The sequence below is a fragment of the Lactuca virosa genome, chromosome 3 (genome assembly GCF_052849685.1).
Source record: "Lactuca virosa cultivar CGN04683 chromosome 3, Lactuca_virosa_CGN04683_v6, whole genome shotgun sequence".
Taxonomy (NCBI): Eukaryota; Viridiplantae; Streptophyta; class Magnoliopsida; order Asterales; family Asteraceae; genus Lactuca; species Lactuca virosa.
The window spans coordinates 436,426,105-436,449,947 of NC_136428.1; the positions used below are offsets into that span (position 1 = coordinate 436,426,105).

At 34.1% G+C, this 23,843-nt stretch overlaps 1 protein-coding gene across 1 annotated transcript; it reads left to right on the forward strand.

The window, feature by feature from the left end:
• Window positions 1-12,196: 12,196 nt before the first annotated feature.
• On the forward strand, window positions 12,197-22,664 carry LOC145165090 (putative trehalose-phosphate phosphatase D). The gene is made up of 10 exons (XM_079083717.1): window positions 12,197-12,250; window positions 12,342-12,486; window positions 14,916-14,921; window positions 15,741-15,802; window positions 15,914-16,039; window positions 16,308-16,364; window positions 20,960-21,061; window positions 21,179-21,256; window positions 22,113-22,253; window positions 22,521-22,664. The coding sequence occupies exons 1-10, from the start codon at window positions 12,197-12,199 to the stop codon at window positions 22,662-22,664; spliced, it is 915 nt and encodes a 304-aa protein (XP_078939843.1).
• Window positions 22,665-23,843: the final 1,179 nt, after the last annotated feature.

A 23,843-nucleotide genomic window follows, 5' to 3' on the forward strand; every position in this document is an offset into this window, starting at 1 on the left:
CAGAAGCTTTTACAATCTAAGCGATGGAGGTTGAGCTGACCGAGTCCTGCCCATCATGGTCCGTAGGATTGCTCAGAACACCGAGCAAGGTCGAGCAACCATCGACCGAGTCGTGGAAATTGACACCAACTATGGCGTTAACACAGTCCGTATTCATCAGTTAGAGTCTGCTCGTGAAAGAACTCAAAACCAGAATGCAGCCCTGCAGAGAGAACTTACTGAAACCCAAGTTGAAGTCAGGGAGCTTCGAGCTCGACAGGCAATGTCAGAAAGGCGCATGAGAGACATGGAGCGCCGTCTGTCAGAATCAAGGAGTCACTCTAGTGGCTCTCATCGTAGATAGAGCCTACTCAACTTTCTCTTTTGGATATAACTTAGTTATGTAAAAACTCTAGTTTAATTTCCTACCTTTGTGAAGACCTTAGATCTGTTAAGTCATGATTTGGTCTTAGTTCTGTCAGAATTTTCCCATCTTGGTTTGATGTAAGACCTACTCCAAGGTCAATTTTCCCAAACTTATTACATCTTAAATATCAATGATGTGACAGTCGGCTAGTTCCCGAAAAACCTTTGTCCAAATACTTTCATCCTTTTAACGTTAGAACTCTATCTAAATCTCACCCTAGTCAATTTATTGAACTATGGTAACTTAGCTCATGGATCACTTCCAATTCTTTTCGAATGTTGGATCATGTTATCCACCAACCAATGATAGCCTAGTTCGAAATAGTAATCGTATAGTGACCATTCTACGAGCTTACTTCAACTCTTTACCAAGTACTGCATCATAGGGATGTAGGTCAAACCGCCGAGAACAGTTTAACAAAACGAAAAATATACATTTACATGAATGAGTAGAATACATCTAGGATTGACCATAATCGCTCACGAACTCCTTTTCTTATCATATAACAGAATCATGTCGTCATCCAGAAATAGTCAGTCGAACGACGAAACCCCGATCCTTCATATAGACGCCGCCACCTTCCAAGCCGCCGTAACAGCCGCCGTGACAGCTGTCCTAGCACAATTACATGCTAGTAGCGCGAACAAAGATGGAAACGGAGTTGGCAATTCAAATCGTAGTAACAATCCGGGAAATCAACAAATGATAACCGTCACAAACACCCAAAGCCACAACTCTAGGTTTAAGAAACGAAAGCGTCAAGATCAAAAGGAGCGCAAGCGATTTCAAAGACTTGCCATGCGACGACAACGAGTGGCGACCCCTGCCACTTCAGCACCGATCAAACGATATGAGGGAACACTCCCGAAGTGTAACAAGTGTAACTTTCATCATAACGGAGATTTTCGTGAATTGAAATGCAGCGATTGCAACAGAATGGGGCACACTGCTCGTTTCTGTAAGGCACCGGTACGACCAATCACCTAAGTCCCTGAAGTCGGTATGGGCCAGGCGTGTTATGGGTGAGGTGAGGCTGGACATTTCAAGAGGGACTGCCCAACAGAGAAGAGTGACGGGGGAACAGAAGGAGTTTGACCTCAGAATAACAAAAAGGCATCAAAGTATCCTGCTGTAATATGGGTACACTTCTGAATCACAGTAATTAATTACACTTATAATTATACCCTCGGTCGAATCAAATCTTAACACTTGTATAAAACTAGTGCAACTCGAGTCATATCTCTCTGCGAGGTTCCATCAGTTCAAGGGACTCTCGTGCCACTTGTACTTGCTTTTTCGCAGTATAACTTATTCGCAGCAGCAACATCATAGGTAAAACTAAATTACTGAAACTCCTTCATAAGTTGCACAGTACTGTTCTTGTAACACCGTTCTGAATTAGTCTAACGCCAGTTATTCCGAGTAGTCCAACATTGTCATTTGACATGAGTCGATTCGATCCTCACAGTGCCAGTTTCGTGCGAAAATTCTTCTCCCTGTAATTGACTTTCTAGCAAAGCCGAAGTTCCAGAACTCCGAGGCACTCATGCGTAAATTGCCTTATGTTTTGTAGCTTTCCTGAAGTAACCTCAGCAAACCTCCCCGAAATACCACTCGTATAGTACATCAAGTTCAATCCGAAGGCCCATGCGGTTAATCTATCACTGAGGAATGTATACGCAAGGGTGGTACATAATCAAGGTTCTACAGGTTTAGAATTGATGACTCTACTTTAACTTCTTTTCCTTGTTTGGATGTGAGCTTAGAGAAGAATCATTTATTTGACTACCTTTTCAATCTTAATTATATACAACTCGTATACCCGAGACTGTGATTGATGAACCAGGTATGAGTTCTACTATGAACTTCAGGACGGAGACCACCCAAGACTGCGAGTGATCATGATTCCGTGAGAATAAACTTAGAAGTACCTATCCTTTTCCTTAATTCATGAGTAATCATACTTTCTTTTAGATCTTCACGACATCTAATCCACCCCAAGGTTTTGACGTCATAATCGGTATGAATTGGTTGAGTCTACATCGAGCCGACATCATGTGCTTTGAGAAAGCAATTCGTCTTAACCTCCCTAACAACGAAACTCTAGTTATTTACGGCGACGAATCAAGTGCGAACCTTCGCATCATTTTGTATATGCAAGCTCAGAAGTGCTTACGAAAGGAATGGCATACATGCCTTGCACACATCGTCGATACGAGCCAAGAAGTGAAAGACATTCAGAACATTCCAGAAGTACACGATTTTTCCAACATCCTTCCAGAAGAACTACTAGGATTACCACCGCAGCGCCAAGTCGAGTTTCAGAATCGACTTAGTTCCAGGAACTACCCCAGTAGACAAATCCCCTTATCATCTAGCTCCAGTTGAGATGCATAAACTTTCCAGTCAGCTTAACGAACTTCTCAAGAAGGGATTCATTAGGCCAAGCTTGTCACCATGGGGAGCATCGGTCTTGTTCGTGAAGAAGAAAGACGGATCGTTTCATCGATGACATCCTTATCTACTCCCGAAGTAAGGAGGAGCATAGTCAACACCTCCAAATAGTACTATATTCACAGACCACGAGAACATGCAACACACATCTGACCAGGAAGAGTTATCACCCCAGTAAAGGCAAACAAAAGAAACAAAGTCGTACCCCCCGATAGTAAAAGGTTCGCTGGAATGCCATGCGAGGACCTGAATTCACTTGTAAACGCGAGGATCAAATGAAACAAAAGTACCCACATCTCTTTCCCTAATCCACAAATATTTACCTTACATTAAATTTCGGGACGAAATTCCCTCTAACGGGGGGATGATGTGACAACCCGATATTTTGAATCAATGTAATGACCTAAAAAGTCAAGAATTGTAATCTCTTGTGATATAATCAAATTATCGTCAAAAATAAAATGTTTAAAAGTCTCTACTGGATTTCATAAATGATCGATATCGTGTCAAGAGTTTCAGAAATATAAAGAACACTAAAATCCGAGTTACAACGAAGAAGTTATGACCAACCTAAGATTCACAGCAAAACCGTCAATAATGTTAAACATAAAACGCGAAGTTTCAATACAATAATTTTTAGCCTTAGGTATCTAAATGAAAGTTATAGATTTCATTAAACCGTAAACGTACGTGAAAAGAACGTCCAAATCTAACTTCATATGAGGAAGTTATGATTTTTCCAAGTTCCGGATATAGCAGTAGACAGCTAAAAACTCGAAATAGAGATCGAGAGACTTTTGGGCCGAAACAACCTAAACGAGAATCGAAGATCTCGTCAATAGCAGTACAACGGTAAAAAGTTTGACGAAAACGGACGTCGGATGAAGAAGTTATGAATTTCTGACGGAGTTTCCTGTTCCGGCCTACTAAAAATAATATATAAATAATATATTGATAATATATTAAAAATAAATTCAAAATTTGCCAACGGATCCTAAACAAGAGTTGTAGATCATAATCTCGCCTACGCGTCGATATAAAGAACGTCGAAAACGGAGTTTGTATGCGAAAGTTATGAATTTCTGAAGTTCGGGGCGCGAAACCCCAAAACGGTCAGGGACCACGACGTGGAAACAGTGCCCACGACGTGGAAGGTCTTCTGACACCTCCTGGAGTCTGCCAGACCCAACTTGCGATGATGCATGCAGTGACGGTCAAGCCCACGACGTGGAAATAGTGTTCACGACCTGGAAATGAAGAAATCGGCCCTATAAATAGAAACCGAAGGTCTTGGGTTTTGGCTGTTCAATTCTACCTTCCTTGCTACTTTTGCTCTGTGTTAAGCATCCCGAGACTGCCCCGAAGCCCCGGTAACACCTCTAACTCACGACGCAAGACCCAAAATCCTGACGTATCCGAGAAACTTGCTTTCTTACCAATCGAAGCGTGGCCCGAGTTAAACATCGTCTTCTTCACATCGTTACTTCTATCATGTGAGTTCATACCCCTACAACTATGTTTTCAAATACTTTGTAAATTCTTTTATACACTTTTAAGTGGGGGAATACAAGTAAACACACGATTATCCTCGTGTGAAAAACATAAATCTTTGCTATACTTTTTGTTATTAAATCAATCATATGTGATTTATAACTGTGTTTCAAACAATAGGATTTCATATACTTCAAACTGTGTTATCAAGCAAACTACTTTTAAATCATTTTATAAATTGACATCAAGTCATCAATATTTATTATTAAACTCTTCAAAAGGTTTTACAAAACTTCCTTTTTAACTTATATATCGTCAAATGCATGCCTATATATGTATAGTTATGTAAGTAATGTTTAAAGGACTTAGAACTGCTAACCCACTTTATTTCCTTTTTCTTGTCTGAATGTGTACTTAGAGTAATCGGTTAGTTATCCGAAGGTCATCTAAACATTAGTTATATATTATGTATACATATGTAGATATAAAAGTACTATTCAATCAGTTCAATACCTTTGGGTAGCAAAGGTATACTTTCATTCATTCAAATTACATAAATTAGTAGTAAGCTATTATAGGTATAGTTTAGGAGAAATACTATCATATACAAACACTATAATAGAGAATGCTATAATAGAGAACACTATAACAGAGAATACTATAACGGAGAATACTATAACAGAGAATACTATAAATAGAAATGTGTACGCGTAAATCTTTTGGTATACTTTTCATACTGTAGTTTTGATTATCATATGAAGTAGTTATCATGGAAAAGCACTTCTTTACCTCTTTGGGTTACAGCATGATCTTATAAATAGAAATGTGATTTATTTACAAGTATACATTCTTCATATCAAGGATAATCTTTTCATACAAAAGGTATTTCATTATATTACTCGTGAACTTGTTGTTAACAATCATGTGAGACATATGGCTTTGTTTGTACCAAACGAAAGTCCCCATCTTTGACCAGAGTCTCCTGGAGGGAGAGCGCGAATTTGTGTATAGATCTATACGGGGTTGACGACCCCGCACCTAAACTGTTAGCTATAGTTAGACCGGCAGGTCTGGGGTGACAAATGTCGACATTAGTACTACGTCTAGTATGGTTATGAGAAACTCATAAACCGCAGAAACAACAACTCTTGTACGTAGTAATATATATTTAACTCAATCATGCTCAGGGGGTAATAACTATACAATGGGGTATTATTAGCATGTTCATAATTCGGGATAAACACCCTTTTAACCAGTTTTACTTAAACATAAAACTCTACATTCTTCATTCTATGCATGGCATATTTGCTTACAGGTTACAGTCTTGGTTATTTAGACTGCTTCTCACTTATAAGAAAATATAGGATTTTCTAGTAGATCATTCAAACTTATTCAATTATCAAGGAAGATACTCTCTTAAACAAAATACTTATGAACTCACCAGCTTAAATGTTGACCTACACTTTCAAAACAACTTGTATTCTCAGGTCATCGGTAGACAGGTACAGTCGACCAGGTTTTGAGAAGACGGAGCACGTTCAAGACTCGTCTTTTATTTTGATTACTTATTTTGGTGTCATATTACTATGAAAGAACACACATGTATTAAACTACACTATTAATGCAATGGATGATGTTGTTGCTTGTTTACTACTTTGCATTGTTATGATACTGTACATGACGTCCTCCACCCCCGAACGTTTCCGCCGTTCTGGTTTGGGGGTGTGACAGCAACCTCGGATCTGGGCCTCTAACTCGACATAGATCTCAATCATGCCCAAAATGCCCCAAATCTCAAACATAAGATAGATCTATTTGCAATAAAGCCAAAGCAACAGCTTATTACCTCCAATATATGCTCCAACTGAAGTAGATCCCGGATCTACACCGCTCCTTTGCAGCAAGCCTCTTGATCTTCAAGCCCCTTTCCACCAAAATCACTTATCTAGGCTCTAAATTGCTTCCAAGGGCTCTCACTCACGATTTAGGGTTTCTGGATCTCAAAAGGGGAGTAAAGAGGCTGGGGAAGGGATGTAATGTTCTTTAAATAGGGCACAACCCCCGGGATTAGGGTTTTTCTCGCCCAGACCAGACTCGCCGAGTCGGTCACTTACTCTATACCCCGGATCCCGCTCCGACTCGTCGAGTTCCTCCCTGGACTCAACGAGTTGACTCATGACTTAGAGCTTTTCCTTTCTTTTCTTGGTCTTTCTGATTCTGGGTGTTACACCTTTAGTAAAGGTGAAGTGGGAGCATCGGAGAGGATCCGAGTGGACGTGGGAGCCGGAGGCTGAGATGCGGGAGCACTACCCCGAGTTGTTTATTGCAGCGGACTTTGAGGACGAAGTCTAGTTCAAGTGGGGGAGAATTGTAACACCCCGACTCCCAGGTATAAGCTTTGCAAGTTTATGTTCATTTTGTAAGATCTACTCGACGAGTTGGATGCCCTAACTCGTCGAGTAGGGACCGGTTTGACTGCAGGAATTAAGTGACCAACTCGATGAGTTGGAGCTGGAATGAGAAAACTCTAATTTCAGGGTTTGCACCCTATTTAAAGGACCTTAAGTCCCTTCCTTCAGCCCCCTTATCACTTGTTGACGGCCAGAAAGGAAAGCCTAACCTATCTAGACTCCATTCTTGAGTGTGTGAGGAGCTAAAGTGTGTTTTGGTGCTTTCATTAAGAAAACTCAAAGATTTAGAGGCTTGGATTTAAGAAGAGGAAGTGGATCTGCCATCTACATCGTTTTGGGAGCTAGCCTGAGGTAAAAAGCTTGTACCTTGACCCTTTCATACCTAGATCTCTTCTTTGGACACTTATGGCTTAAAGGAGGCATTTTGGGTTTGAGCTTGTCACAAGAACAAGCCTTCAGATCTGGACTTCTCCAGGCCCCAAGTGCATAAAGCTCTCAGCTTTAATTCATATGGACATCTTATCTTATCATAAATCTCATTCTAGACTTGGTATTGGTGGTTCTAAACCATTAAGACCTTGCATGCACGTAAAGTTTACAACTTTACGTGGAATTTGTGCCTTAGGAAGCTAGATCTACAATTTGGAGCTTTGGGGTGGCTTAAAATCGTCTGAATGGGTATTGGATTGAAGGGACTCAAGGAGTTGCATGGTCAACTCGACGAGTCGGATGAAGATTGCATGAGGATGGTTTCTACATGGCCTCGTCGAGTTAGTGAGACGACTCGACGAGTCAGATGGGGTTTTCCCGAATTTTGGACATGCTTGAACTCGACGAGTTTCCTGGAAACTCGGCGAGTCGACTAGGGTTTTATGACTCTGTAAGTTTTGGAGGAATTCGGCGAGTCAGTATATTGCAATCGACGAGTCGGGTCAACATGGATTGTTGACCTTGACCTTTGACTCTGACTTGGACCAAGGGTTGACCAGTTTGACCTCTGGGGGTATTTTTGTAATTTGGGAATTTATTGAAGGGAGTCATCGGTGGATGTAGGTGTTGGTTTTGGAGCTGCATTTGGTGGAGTTGACTTTATCGATTCGAGCTACTTGTGAGGTGAGTTCTCCTCACTATATCAACAGGGTCTAAGGCATATATGTCGACCACCCTTATCAGATTTGTATCCTGGTCTATTGCATGATATGCTTATTGATTTACATCTTGCTAGTTAGGATGGTGATATGCTTAGTGACCTGGTTAGGTCGGTATCCTGGTATATAGGATGATGCTATGTTAGTGACCGGTTAGATCTGTATCCTGGTTATAGGATGATTGCTATGATTGATGATCTGTTAGATGGGTTTGACTGTTATATATACTAGCGTATGATATTATGTGCACATGCTTATTTGATTGGGGGTTAGGTTGAGGCGGTCCTGCTTTGTGCTGAAGGCCAACATACCCAGGGCGGTCCGGATAGACTACAGGCCCAGGCGGGCATGCTAGTCAGACTGAAGGCCCATCGAGCGGTCCGGATAGGCTGTAGGCCCTGCGAGGCGGTCCAGACGTGCCGAAGGCTCGGAGAGCGATCCGGATAGGCTAATGGCCTACAAGGCGGTCCAGTCAGGATGAAGGCTCGTTATGCACGTTGTTTGTTTATATGTTATTGATATGTTTTATGGCGTTGGTATTTTGGGGGTAACTCACTAAGCCTTCAAACTTACATTTATCGATTATTGTTTCAAGTACTTTTGATGATCGCGGGAAGGCGAATGCGTGATCGTACAGCTCCTCATATCTTATGATTTTATGATTTGATTCTGGGATACTCTGATATTTTACTATTTTGAATACAAGTTTGTAATAATCATGGGTTTTGAAATGTTTTAAAAAAGTTTAAATTTGGCATGATTTTTATGAGTGTTACATCTAACATCATAGATTAGCAAGATAAGAGCTTTTTACCTCACTAGGATGGCAAATGATGAACTAATCCCAAATCCTCAAGCTCCAAGGACAACTCCAAATGGTTCACTTCTTCTTCTCCTTCAAAAAGCACCAACAATCACACTATATGGCTCAAATATCTTAAACACTCACTAGCTTTTCAATTTCTGGACAAGAGGGGATGGAGGCTGTCTAAACATGACCTAGTGAGGCTATCACAAGGTTTAAATATGGTGCAATACCCTAAAAATTAGGGTTTCATACTTTCTTACGTACGCCCAGCGTACTCCACGTACGCCCAGCGTACTCCACGTACGCCCAGCGTATGTGGATGAGCTTCACGACCATAACAGGCTAGTGCGCTAAGCGTACCTCCCAATACGCCCCGTGTACTAGCTTAAGGACCAATTTTGCAAACTTTTTAATAAGAAGGGTTAAATATGAAATTTACCAAATTCAAGTGTTACATATACATACATAGATACACCAAATACATATATTTTCACATACATACACCAAATACACCAAAAAAAACATTTGATGATGAAAAAAATACACTATTTATACACACATATGCCAAATTCCACATAATACATACAAACACACATATTTTGCAATAAAATCTCGAAATTTAATGTAAAAAGAACCTGTGGTGGCCGGAATTTAAGAGATGGTGTAGTGGTTGGTGGTGGTCCTCGGTAGTCACACTATACCCCACAGTGACCAAGACAAAGAGACCAAAAAAAACTGAAATTGACAAGTATTTTGCAATTAATCACAAGATTGAGCTGGAAATTGATGTTATAAGAGAAAGAGAACGAGAAATCAGAAGTTGAATCTACCTTTTACTAGAGATTCACGATTTTCGTCGGAGTTCAAGCCCTTTTCGCCGGAGTAATTGAATCCCTTAACCCATTCAATCGTAATCTCACAATGGGGACTTCCCCTTAGACGTGAGACTTCTGCGTCGTTTTTTTTATCTGCGCAGACCTTTACCGACGACACTTAAGTCTTCGGCGGCGACAATCATCAATAGCGGCGACAATTTTGGAGGGAAGGTTGCCACGTTTTTTTTCATTCCACTTTTAGCGGCGACAATTTCGACCTTTAGCGGTAACAAATTGTTGCTGGTATTGACTTTGTGCGACAATGAACCCTAGTCGTTGGATTAGATCATCGATCGAACGATTGGGATTTACCGGAAAGTGTTAGTGCGGATTCGGCCTCAAGGCATTACCAACGACGTTATCAGCGGCGACACCTGCTTTTAGCGGCGACTCTAGCTAAAGTCGCCGTTAAAAGTTGGTGTTGCCGCTAATTACGTCGTCGGTAATGATCTTGTTTCTTATAGTGTATACCAACAAATATATAAAAGTAAACACGTAAAAATTAGTTTTTTAAAGTTAACCAACGAAAATTATTAAGGAAAAATTATATTATATATACTACGGGAGATAAACACAAGAGTATAGAAATTGAGTGATGAAAATATATATTAAAAAGTTCAAAATGCAAAGGTCAAAGTAAAATTTCAAAAAATAAAAAGGTTGAAATAGCACAAATTCATAAACATAAAATATAGAAAATGTTATATAAATGGTATGTAAGATTTATCTATCGTAACAAACTGAGTCTTTGCTACATGAAAAGACGAAAATATCTTCACAATAACAAACAAAAGTACAATGTTATTAAAAATGATCATTAATACAAGTTTTCGAAACCACATGGACCATATTTGTAAAAAAGCAATGATTGTAACATTCTAAAACTAAAAACTATATGGCCAATTTTATAATTTTTGTCTATGTAAAATAGAAAATAAATTATTTTATTCTACAAATGGAATAAAATATAGGCCAATTGTACCATAACCCGCTTTAAAAAAACTCCTAGTTTTGGGGAATGCGAAAAAAAAACTAATTATATAACAAATATTTAAATAATTTGTTTTCATGATAAACACTGAAACACACTCTTTCACGTTTATATATGATCAACCATTGTTGCCCTCTTTCCAATCCAAACACTTGGTTTCTCTCTCAAAACATACTTAGATTTCTCGAACCGATTAGCAAACGGTTCAAGGTCAAGAATCAAGATCGTGAGGACGCAAATCTATATGCACATTTGTGTATAAGGTACCCGGATTTTTTTTTAATAATCTTTGAGAGAATCTCGAAGTTTAATCGAATACAATCATTCTCGCGATTTCTTTTGAGTTTTTTTTTTTTTTTTTTGAAGTAAGGCAGTTCAAAACAAAGAAGATTTTGTAAATCTTTTGAAGATCCTACCTAATATTTTATGGAAGAAAACTATTTTATTAAATATAATCGAAATTAATAGGTTGTTTGGAATCTTTGATTATTTCACTGTATGACTGTTTGTGAATATTACTTACTTGGATTCCATTAATATATTAGTATGTGAAACTAACTATATTTCTTTTAAAACCGTTTACACTTATCCACTACTATATCCACTACTTTACTACACATTTCTTTTTCAGTTGAACTTAAACCTCAACATTTGTTTGACAAGCAACTGTTCTTCAATTAGTTATATACCAATGATTATATCCGTTTAATCAAGCCCCTCATTAATTTTCTTATAATTATTCCCCTTTCCCGATAGAAAGACACATATATGTACAATGCTGTTTTCATGAAAACAAATTTCATTTAATTTTTTTAGTCACTAAATTTTTTTTTTTAAATGTAGTTGTAGTATGTGAATTATATATCATGGTATGAGCATTAAGGAGATCAGTTCAACTCATGCCTTGTTGAGAATCAAATATTATATTACATAATATTATATATTATATTAGGTTATTTAAATTGATAAAAAGTATCTATTTTTAGTAATAAAAATACATTGCCAACAGATAATGAAGTGACTTAAGTTTTTAATGTAGTTTCGCTATATTTCTTAAAATGTATATAGAAAAGACATCCAGGAATATATCAAAATAAATTATTTTAGGTAAATATAATGATTATAATCCTTTATTATAAAATATTTTAATGTTCTTCTTCATGCGACGCGTTTAATAAATAATTTAATTAGCCAATAAACACTGGAACATAACGTTGGGAGAATCTCGTGTTTTTATATATGTTAACATTTCATGAATCCATTGAGGATGACTGGTTTGCCAAGGTGTCTATTTTCACTTGTTTTAAAGAATCTTTGTTGGACACAGACACAACACACACGTATATTTATTATGTATATAATCTATATATACTGAAGTACAATGTCCGAAGTGTTCAGCTTCTTTTTCTAGCTACAACTTTAATTAAGGTAAATCTTTAATATTAATCCATGCATCTTTTCTTTGACTATATTCTTTTTTTTTTCCTCCTTTTTTTTCAGGTAGAGAAAGTTACATATCAAAAGGAAATATTTTGATGGGATTACTGGAATTATCAACGAACGAAAATGAATATCTTTCATGGCTGGTAATTTAAGCTCTTTCTTTTTGTCTATGTTTCATTTTGAAAACTGGATGTTAGATGAGCATGGTTTAAAAGATCGTATGGTTATATAGAACGCTTGAAGCTTGATTATTTAAATGTTTTAGGGTTTGTAAAAAAAGTTTGGTTTTTTTGTTTGATTTAATATGAACACAGAAGAAACATCCATCTGCATTGGAAACATTTGACGAAATAATTGTGAAAGCCAAAGGGGATAAAATTGTTGTGTTCTTCGATTATGATGGAACTCTCTCCAACATTGTACCAAATCCAGATGAAGCTTTTATGTCCAAGAAGGTCGGTAATTAAAATAAACGGGTTTACAAGTCATTCCACGAAATTATTAGATAATAAACGGGTTGACATGACATGTTAGAAAAGTCACACAAACGTATATATGCATATAAATGTATATGTTTATGCATATGCATATACACATATACACATTTAGATTATGTACACTAAAAATATAAAATCAAAACATGTATATAATTCAATCTAAAAAATCCAAGTTTTTTTTTTCAAAATATGGATATGTATATCTGAAAGAAAAAAAAAAGTTGGAGATTGTTTGGGACTCCTTTCCTACGGCACATAAGAATACTTTTGGTATATTATTATTATTTTTATCTAAAAATTTAAATAATATATAGAAAATGTAACGCAAAATAAAAAGAAAAAATATTTCTTTTGTATGGCCGTAGGAGTTAGGACCAACCAAACAATAAAATAAAACGATATGAACCGATCACATAATATTATCTATTTTCTATATATTTAAATAAACCAATTGCATAGAAATTTATAGAAAATAAAAAAGAGTCATATAAGAATTCTAATACTTATCTAACTGCTATTGACGCTTGCAGATGAAAACTGTTAGGTAAAATATGAAAGGTTGAAAACATGCGGCTTTCACATTTGAGTACTATTGTTACGACGACTCAACATTTGCGGCTTTCACATTTGAGTACTATTGTTACGACGACTCAACATTTGCGGCTTTCACATTTGAGTATTATTGTTACGACGACTCAACTTCATGTGCAAATTGCGGCTCTCTCACCTATATATATGCATGTATGTTTTGCATATTTTGTGTGCAAAAACTTGAGAGAACATCAAGTGTAGAGTGTCAAGCCAATTGTAATCTTGTGAGTTTTAATAAAATTCTCTAGTTGCAGCCCGTGGATGTAGGATTTGCACCGAATCCGAACCACGTAAAATCCTTGTGTTCTTCTTGCTTTATTTTCGTGAGTTTGTGTGTGTGTGATAGTGTGTTTCCGCTGCGTGTACCCGGTCCGGTTCCTAACAACTGGTATCAGAGCCAGATTAGCGAGGTTTGGAGGGTACGATCGTTTTTTTTTATCACGCACGAGTGTACCTGATTTGTATCTTGTTTGTCGTAATGGCTGAAGACAAGGTTGTAATCGAAAAGTTCAACGGTTCTGATTTTAGCTGGTGGAAAATGCAACTAGAAGCATTGCTATGTCAGAAAGACTTGGACGTGGTACTCGGAGACAAACCGGAGAAAATGGAAAAAGCTGCTGAAGATGCGTGAAACTCAAAGGACAAGAAAGCCAAGGCGGTTATTACATTGTCGTTGACGAAGAGCGTTACTTTCAACATCATGAATGAAACCACGACACGTGGTATGATGGAGGCTCTGTCAAATATGTATGAGAAACCATCGGTGGCTAACAAGGTGTTCTTGATGAAGGAGCTGTTCACTACAAGGATGAATGAGGAAGGCTCAGTTACGGTTCACATTAACAATCTAAATTCAATTCTGTCGAGATTATCATCTGTGGGAATTAAATTTGATAACGAGACTCAAGCATCACTGCTACTAGCTTCTCTACCTGATAGCTGGTCCGGAACAGTTACTGCTGTTACGAGTTCCGTGGGGACCAGTGGTATGACTTTTGAAGGGGTTAGAGATTTGGTTCTAGGCGAGGATATCAGACGCAAGAATCAAGGTGGATCTTCCTCTTCTGATTTATTAAATGTCGGAAGAGGTAGAGGGAATAGCAGGAATAGTGGAAGCAGTGGGAGTCGGGGAAAAAGTTCATCTAGAACTTTGAAGAATGTGAAATGCTGGAACTGCCAAGACGTGGGACATGTTAAGAGTCAATGTCCAAAGAAAGAATTGAACATTATAGGTGCTGAGAGTGTGTCTGAGGATGATGCATTGATACTCAGTATGGAAAGTTCTGTAGACTCTTGGGTCATGGATTCAGGGGCTTCGTTTCACGCCATGGACAACGGGGAAACGATGGTGAATCTAAAAGAAGGAGATTTTGGAAAGGTACGTTTGGCAAATGACGAGATGCTTCAGGTAACGGGCATGGGAGATATTGATTTGGTTACTTCATTGGGAACTACATGGAGCCTGAAGGATGTCAGGGTGATTCCGGAGCTGAAGAAGAAATTGATTTCTGTTGGTCAGCTGGATAAACAAGGACTGGAAGTAAGGTTTGGTGGTGGTAAATGGAGGGTGATCAATGATAATCTAGTGATTGCTCATGGTATGAAGTGTGGGTCATTGTATATGGTTGAGGTATCTGCTGAGGGAAGTATGACCGTCCCTGTTAAGCAAGACAAAATCTGGTTCGCTAAATCTACGGCTAAGAGAGTTCATTTTGCAAACATGAATTCTGAAGCCAAGGGGATGTTAGCTGAACGAGTCAGAAATTCTAAACCATTCAGGGGATTCTGTGACAGTGGGAGCACGGGGTGTGTTTCGGGTACAGTTACAAAGAGTCGTTGGGTTTTGAAGACTAAGACTGAAAAAGTCTCTCCTGTTGAAAGTTTGCAAAGTTGGGAGAGTGTTAGTGGTCTTCGGTGTATCTCTGGATCTGGTGGAGTGTCCAAACCGGTTGAGACAGAGGATGAGTCGGTGGTGGGATTAGCCACGACTGAGTTGGAGCTAGTGGGAGCTTCAACTGTCCCTTCTAGTACTTGAAGATGAGGGGCGGCTGCAATTAGAGAAATGGGACTAAGTTTAGCTTGTTCTTAGGAACTGGAGGCTTGGAAGACTTGGTTGTTTTAAGATTACTGGAGTTGGATGATAGAGACGGACCATGTTGTTCAAACTTTCAAGTGGGAGATTGTTAGGTAAAATATGAAAGGTTGAAAACATGCGGCTTTCACATTTGAGTACTATTGTTACGACGACTCAACATTTGCGGCTTTCACATTTGAGTACTATTGTTACGACGACTCAACATTTGCGGCTTTCACATTTGAGTACTATTGTTACGACGACTCAATTTCATGTGCAAATTGCGGCTCTCTCACCTATATATATGCATGTATGTTTTGCATATTTTGTGTGCAAAAACTTGAGAGAACATCAAGTGTAGAGTGTCAAGCCAATTGTAATCTTGTGAGTTTTAATAAAATTCTCTAGTTGCAGCCCGTGGATGTAGGATTTGCACCGAATCCGAACCACGTAAAATCCTTGTGTTCTTCTTGCTTTATTTTCGTGAGTTTGTATGTGTGTGATAGTGTGTTTCCGCTGCGTGTACCCGGTCCGGTTCCTAACAAAAACAGTAGTAGGTGAAGTCGCACGTTGTTTTCCGACTGCGATCATAAGTGGAAGAAGCCGCGACAAGGTATAACATTTTAACCCGACGCACATAAAACAAACTAAAAGACCGTATCAATTTTAAGAATGTAAAAACATTTAAATCTTATACGTATTTGAATTTCTCAATATTTTTTAGGTTTATGAATTTGTAAAATTAGATGACATATATTATGCTGGGAGTCATGGGCTTGACATAGCAGCTCCATTTCAGTGCATCAAGGTTGGAGATTCAAATTCCGATAATAAATGTGTTGACAAAAATGTAAGCTAGAATAATTTATTCATTTCAAGTCAATATATGTAATAAATATGCATAATGCATTCCGATAAATATGTTGTAACATCAATAATAATAAGCTTAAATTTTGTTTTTTGTTTATTGTTTTGTTTTTTCTTTAACTTTTAAAAACGGTAAAACAAAAACTACTCGTAACTGTCATCACCTAGGTATCAAGCGAGACTTGAACTCATAACCTCTATAATATTTTCACTAGTTCAAATCCCTTTTGATATAAGTTTAAATTGTGTAGGGTGATGAAGTTGTGCTTTTCCAACCAGCACAGAAATACCTGCCTTCAGTATACAATGTATTATTTATTAAATTTAAATAATCACATGTAATGCATATTTAAGTTTTTGTTCATTGAGGAAATGATGCGGCATCGTTTGTTTGATTTAGAAAAACAAAAAAGAAAAAAAAACCTTAAACTCAGTTTATTTATAATATAATTCAACTTATAATACTTTTAAATCGTTATATACTATATAGAACTGTATAAATGATATTTATATTAAAGTCTAGTTCACGAATTGTAGCAGACAAAAGAAAAAAAAGAGAAAAGAAAAAAAAAGGAAAATAAATTTGTTTTTTCTGTTCCTGAGTTGAAAAGAAATGGAAAGAAATTAAACATTTTGTTCTTTCTCTCCAAATCTTTCCAAATCGGAAGGAAAGTTAGGATAGAAAGTGATCATTCCATTTCCTTCCACTTTTTTTCATAAATTTCTCCAAATATTCCCTCATTTTCATCTATTTTCTTTTTTTTTTCTTTCGTTAAGTTGAACTCGGGAAGAGGGTATAATTGGTAAAAAATATATTGTATATATTGTGAAAGATTTATGAAAATACGTTGCATCTTTCTCTCATCAATGCAAAAATATAAAGTGATACTGACCTTTAATATTACATATAATATAAGGGTATATTTTTAAACCTATATATATATATATATATATATATATATATATATATATATATATATATATATATATATATACTTGGGATCAAATAAGAAAATATGTAATTAAGAACACGATAACAAACCTGGGCAATATATTTCTTTTTGCTGCAAAACTATGCAACGTATCGGCACGACGGAGGAATATAATATTCATATGTGAACATAAAGGTAAGTATATTCTCACGTTTACCACCACCGCCACCGTAACCAACAATGCCACAGCCACTGCTACCCCTGTCTACAACCGCCATTTTCACATATGAATAATCAATCATTTGAGAATAAACATATATTTATTCATATATGAACATCATTATTTTCTACTATAATAAATGAAGATTTTTTTACCACATGTCACATTCTCATTCAATTTGTCAAATTTCATTTTTTGGTTATTTTGAATTAATTTTTTTCCACATGTCATTTTATAGGTTTTTATTATTTTATTAAATTCCATATACTATTTTAATAAAATAATTATAATAAATATAGTAGTAATAAATAGATATCAATTTCATTAACGGACTTGCATTCTAATTTCAAAATTTCAAAATTAAAACTTTTTAATTTCGTTTGTCTATTTATTTAAATTATTTGTTTAAATTTAAAATATAAAAAAAAAACCATTTAAATTTTAATAATTCATTATTTTTTTTCTTATAAATTTAAAGTTCTCAAATATTTAGAATTTTATATCTAACTTTTTTTTAAATTAACTCATTTAATCCATGGGTCTCACCACTAGTGTGTGTGTATATATATATATATATATATATATATATATATATATATATATATATATACTTATTCATATATATATATAAATATCCGTTATCGTCACCAACATCTCTGCCACCCACCGATACAACCACCGTCATTGTCACCACTACCTCCGCCACCAACCCTCATATTCATATATGAATAATCATGCGTGAATAGACACAGACTTATTCATATACAAATATACTTATATATCCATATATGAATATTATATTTTTCTTCGTCCCGGTACGCTAGAGCGTTTAAGCGGTAGATTTGAAATATATGCTCTTATTTTTTTCTCGTGTTCTCGGTTTCATAATTGTTCTCATCTGAACCTTCATATATATATATATATATATATATATATATATATATATATATATATATATATATATATATATATATATATATTTTGCAGACACACGTGTTGCGCAAGAATAAAACTATATTGTTTAAAAATTACAATAAATATAGGTTATGAAAAATAACTAAAGTATTACCATTAAATATAAAATATAATCCTTATAAATATAAAAAGTTTATTTAAACATTTTTTTTATCTTATATTTTTTATTTTGTTTGCATCATGTTTATTTTAAACTCTCATAGCTCTTCAAATTCTAACTAAGATTATAATTAATGATTTTTAATGCTCTATAATAAGTGTAATATTTTATTAAATGAGTCTTTCAAGATGTATTATCGTCGTATTATTGTCCAATATGAAACATTGCAAAAACTATTAAGTTACTCTTATAATGTATAATAAAAATACAAATTAAAAGATTTTATAAATATTATAAGTTTACTCACAATGTGATGAGAAACCCTGAACCAACAAAACTTTTAATTTATTTAAATACTTTTTTATGTATGTTTTCTCTATGACTTTTTATATGATTTGTCTCTAAGTGTGATTACTCAAACAATTGATAATTTTATAGTAATAATTAATTCAACATAAAACGTTTTATAAAAATGATTAATTGATTATTAAATTAGTTATAATATATTTAATTCCCCATAATACATTATACCATTTTAATTTGAACATTTAATAATCATCCAACAATAATGAGAAAAGTTGAAGAGTTGTATAGATTTCAATCGTTATAAAACTTTAAAAATATTTAAATATAAATAGTTTTGGATACTTTTTAAATTATTTAATAGTTTGATTTAAGTTTAGTATTTTACATTGCGTATGTATTAATGAATTAAGTATATAATAATTCAGAAAAAGAGATAATTATCTACATTGATCCATATGATTTTATTTTTAAAATTATTATTTCAAGAGTTCATGAGTTTTTTTGTAAGTTTTTCTAAATGTTAATTTGACTATAAGTACTAAGATGTAATATTTTGCTACATAACCGTGCACAAAATTAATTTTGAAATTTTAACACACCAAAATGTATTAATAATATCTTATTTTGTAGTCACAAAAATCCCATAAATTATAAATATCAAAACTTGTACAGGGAGATGTTAATATAATAATTTGTCATTAATAATATCAAAATGCTCAAATAAAAATCTAAATCATCATCCAATTACATAAGTTTGTTATTGAAATACAAAATAGACATAAAACGTAACGAAATATAATAATAAGGAGACTATTATTTCATACTCATAAATCCATTGCGAAAGTTGTTTAATAAACTCACGTTTCACGTTTTATAATGCTTGTAGGAAAAATTTTAATCTATGCATCAAAATTAAAACTATAAAACTACTCTACTAATATATAAAAGCGTAAAATAAAAAGTGTTAACATTGTAACTTGCCTCAAAAAGTGGTCGACAAAACTTGAACCAACACAAAAACTTTTTTAGTGCTTCTTTCATTCTCTATATGCAGTTTTATGTGATTTGTGTGTGAATGTGTGAGCTTACTCAAACAATTAAGTTCTCTTATAGTAGTAAAAAAAATACTAACAATAAAATTGTAGTTATACCATATTAATTTGAATACTTAATAATCATATATCAAATTAGCAAGGAAATGTGAAGAGTTGTGTAGTCTTGAGATTCAACCTCAGCCACATATTTCTCATTTTCCGTTCTAACGCTAAAGTATACTGACCCGACAGAAGAGATGTAATCATAAATGATTATTCAGCGCGACTCGTTCCTTTTCCTCCCGAGACATTCCCCACCACCACAACTGCCACCGTCACCACCACTACCAACACCTCTACCACCAACCGAACTCACCACTGCCATTTCCGTCACCTATACCACCGCCACCTCTGCCACCAACATCTCCTCTGCCAACCACCATAATTATATATGATTACTCAATCTATGAAGATACATATATATAATCTTTCATGATTAAGCATATATGTATAAACATATATTATTATATAAGATTAAACTTCTCTATCATTTAATCATTTATGATTAGACATACTCCGCTGCTTCCCATACGTTGCAGTGTTAGAGTGTTATATCCACAAATGAGAAATATATATATATATATATATATATATATATATATATATATATATATATATATATATATATATATATATATATATAGAGAGAGAGAGAGAGAGAGAGAGAGAGAGGTTCTTTTGAGAACCAAAAGATTTGTGAAAACTTGCGAACTCAAAATCAACTCATCATATTTCAAAACGAAAAGCATCAATCTTCTTCAAATGGTGCGTCTAAGCCATATCTAGACTCAAAACAAATTTTTGACCATTTTTTTTTGTTTTTTTTATTGTGGATTTATGCACAATCAATCGTCCATATGAGCACAATCAGCAGTCATAACTGTTGATTTTGCTGGAGTTTTGATTGTGCTCATCAGCAGTCCATATAACTGTTGATTGTGCATACATACAAATTTCCAAAATGAATAAAAAAATTGTCAAATCTTTTTTTGAGCCTAGATAGACTTTGACGTATTATTTAGTGAAGATTGAAAAATGATGAGCTGATTATAAGTCCGCAAGTTCACACGTTTTTTTTTAGTTCTCACAATAACTCATATTATATATATATATATATATATATATATATATATATATATATATATATATATATATATATATATATATATATAATTGGCATGATTATAATTGTAAAATTATGTAGTTATTTTCGACATTAACTGTTTTGTAGATACTTGAAATTATGTGGTTATTGTCGACATTAACTTTTTTGTAGATACTTGATGCACTCAAAGAGGAAACCCGGAATATCAAAGGTGTCGTATTGGAGAATAATAAATTTTGTGTTACGGTACATTTTAGACATGTTTCTAATAAGGTATATTGCGTGTCTCATTAGAATATATAAATATTGTTTATTTGTGCTTCTAAAATAGATTTTTGAATTATAATTTATATTAGTAAAAACTAAAAAATTTTATTTAAAAAAATTTAGGATTTTTCGATGCTAGAAGAACTTGTCACATCTGTGGTAGACAACTTCAAAGAGTTCCGACTATCAAATGGCAAAAAGGTAAGAACTTCAAAGAGTTCTGACTATCCATATAAGGGGTCCCTTAGTTGTAAGACCATTCCTTCATATGGGTAGTGATATAGTTGCTAACTGTTCTTACGGATGCTGAATACTTGGTTTACATGTCATGTGAAACTTATAGATCACCTCCAACTTTTAACATTATATCTTACAAAAAAATGATAAAAAAAGTGTAGAGATAGTGTAAACTTAAACCATTTTCAATGTATTATTTAACATCAAAAAATTTAGGTATATTTCTATTTATAGTTTTATCATTCAAGTGATATCGTTATAACTTCTTACCAATTTAACTTATGTTCTTTTATCGCAACAAATTTATAAATTATGCTATTAAATATTTATAAAATAATAAATTATTTTCATATAATTAATTAATTTGTTAATTTAAATAAAAAAATCAAATATAAACTGTTATTATATATACAGAAAACTAAAGATGAATAAGTTGAAATTTAAAGTTTGAATTTGTACAAGTGAAACTTTAACACTATACATCGTTTTACAAAATAGTATAACACTATATTTGATATTACATTATTCACGAAAACCAAATTTAATATAAAATAAAGTGTTGCGTTGGAGCGCTTAACATTATGTTTGTTGTAAAATATATGTTTTAGTATTGGTTTGATGATCTCCTTATGAACGGGGTGGTGTAGTGATGTTGGGGTTAGGAATTAACTTTTTGGTGTGTCGAGACAAAACTTTGATATACCATTGATCTTTATGTTAAGAAAGCCTTAGTTCTTAAAAAAAACAGAAATAAAAATGATAGATCAAGTATCTTATCTGGTTGACTGACAATGAAACTTATTTGTAATCCATATCTTAGGTTTTTGAGATTCGACCTGATATCGAGTGGGATAAAGGACATGCATTAGAGTATTTACTTGAAACACTTAGATATGGAAGTTCAAATGATGTTTTTCCTATCTATATCGGCGATGATGGTACAGATGAAGATGCATTTAAGGTATTCTAATTTTCTTACTCAACCAATTACTTACTCAACCAACATTGTTCAAATCCATACTAATAAAGGCATTCTAATTTTCTTCCATAAAATGTTGATTTTTAATAATCACTATATAAAATATGATTGATAATTATAATATTTTAATACGTACATTTTAAATACATCTTATGTCATTTTTGTTTATAAGATGCATTTTGAATGTTTGTCGAACAAATTATATACATTGGTATATTCCCTTTTTAATTATCAAAATTGGTTTTATAGGCTATAAAGAATAGAGGAAAAGGGTATTCAATTGTTGTTTCATCAACCGAAAAGGATACCATGGCTTTCTATTCTCTTCGGAATCCTTGTGATGTCAAGAAATTTCTATCATGCCTTGTGAGCTGGAAGAAGGGATCCAATTAAATGAAATTTGTTTCTAGAAATTTAATTAAAATATCTAATGTTACACAATTAAACTCTCTAAAGTATAGAGATTAAAATGAGTTAATAAAGTTACTCAAATATTTACAACTGAATTACAAAATTAAAGTACATAGTAACAACATGAAGAAACACATCATGGTTTCTTTATTAGTTATATATGTAATGAATGGACAATGATCTAATGTATACACATAGATCAGTAAAAATATTTAGCATTTCAGAAGATAATAGGAGGAAATTGAGAAAACACGAAGATGAAATCGAAATTATATGTTCTTATGCTTCATTGCCATGTATTGTTCTATAACGATGCTAACAAACAAATTAAGATGATTTTTTGTTGTTATCTTTCGACCTTTTGTATGTAAACTTGGCGTTAATTCATTTACTCTTTCTCTTATCTACTTTAAGTAAACATGTATTTATACCCAAAAAAACAAACTTAAAAGTTGTTGTATTCGCTATAATCCTAATAACTAGTGGTATACCCATTCGATGCCTGGGTTGAATGATATATAAAAAGATGTATCAATTCAACTTTCTTTAATAGCATCTTACTTTCATGTGTTCCCACTATAGCATTCTACTATGGTAAACTTACCTAGTTATATCATTCATATAAAGTTGTTTATGTCTTAAGTGGTAAAAACGGGTCATTTGTTTGCCAGTATCCATACAAAACTCATGGGAGAGTCATGAATCAAGTCCTCTTGGTTGAAACATCATAAGTGTCTCCTTTCAATAAGTGGATTCCAATTCTAATTTAAACGAAATAGGAATTCACGATTCCGTCGGAATTAGAATCGACGATTTCGTTCCATTTTGGTTCCCAATTTGACAGAATTCGGTTTCCATATAAATTCATTTTTAGGTGGAAAGAATTAAATTCATTTCATTTCATTTTTTTAAAAGACCAAAATACAGCATATATATATATATATATATATATATATATATATATATATATATATATATATATATATATATATATATATATATATGGAAAATTGAATATATCTTTAAGGGTATATAAGATTAGGAACCCAATGCTTAAAACTATGTAGTTTTGATTAGTTGTTTAATTTTCAGAAAAAAAAAACAATTCTGTAAAACGGTATATTATAAATTGTTTCGGTTTCGTTTTCTTTTATTCCTCCA

What these genes read in the sequence shown, in the direction of transcription:
- LOC145165090 (XM_079083717.1), top strand. Translation starts at nt 12,197, where the DNA reads ATGTTTCATTTTGAAAACTGGATGTTAGATGAGCATGGTTTAAAAGAT. An exon ending in GTGGAAGAAGCCGCGACAAG is followed by an intron (nt 15,803 to 15,913) that starts GTATAACATTTT and finishes AATATTTTTTAG; the next exon opens with GTTTATGAATTTGTAAAATT. An exon ending in GACTATCAAATGGCAAAAAG is followed by an intron (nt 21,257 to 22,112) that starts GTAAGAACTTCA and finishes TCCATATCTTAG; the next exon opens with GTTTTTGAGATTCGACCTGA.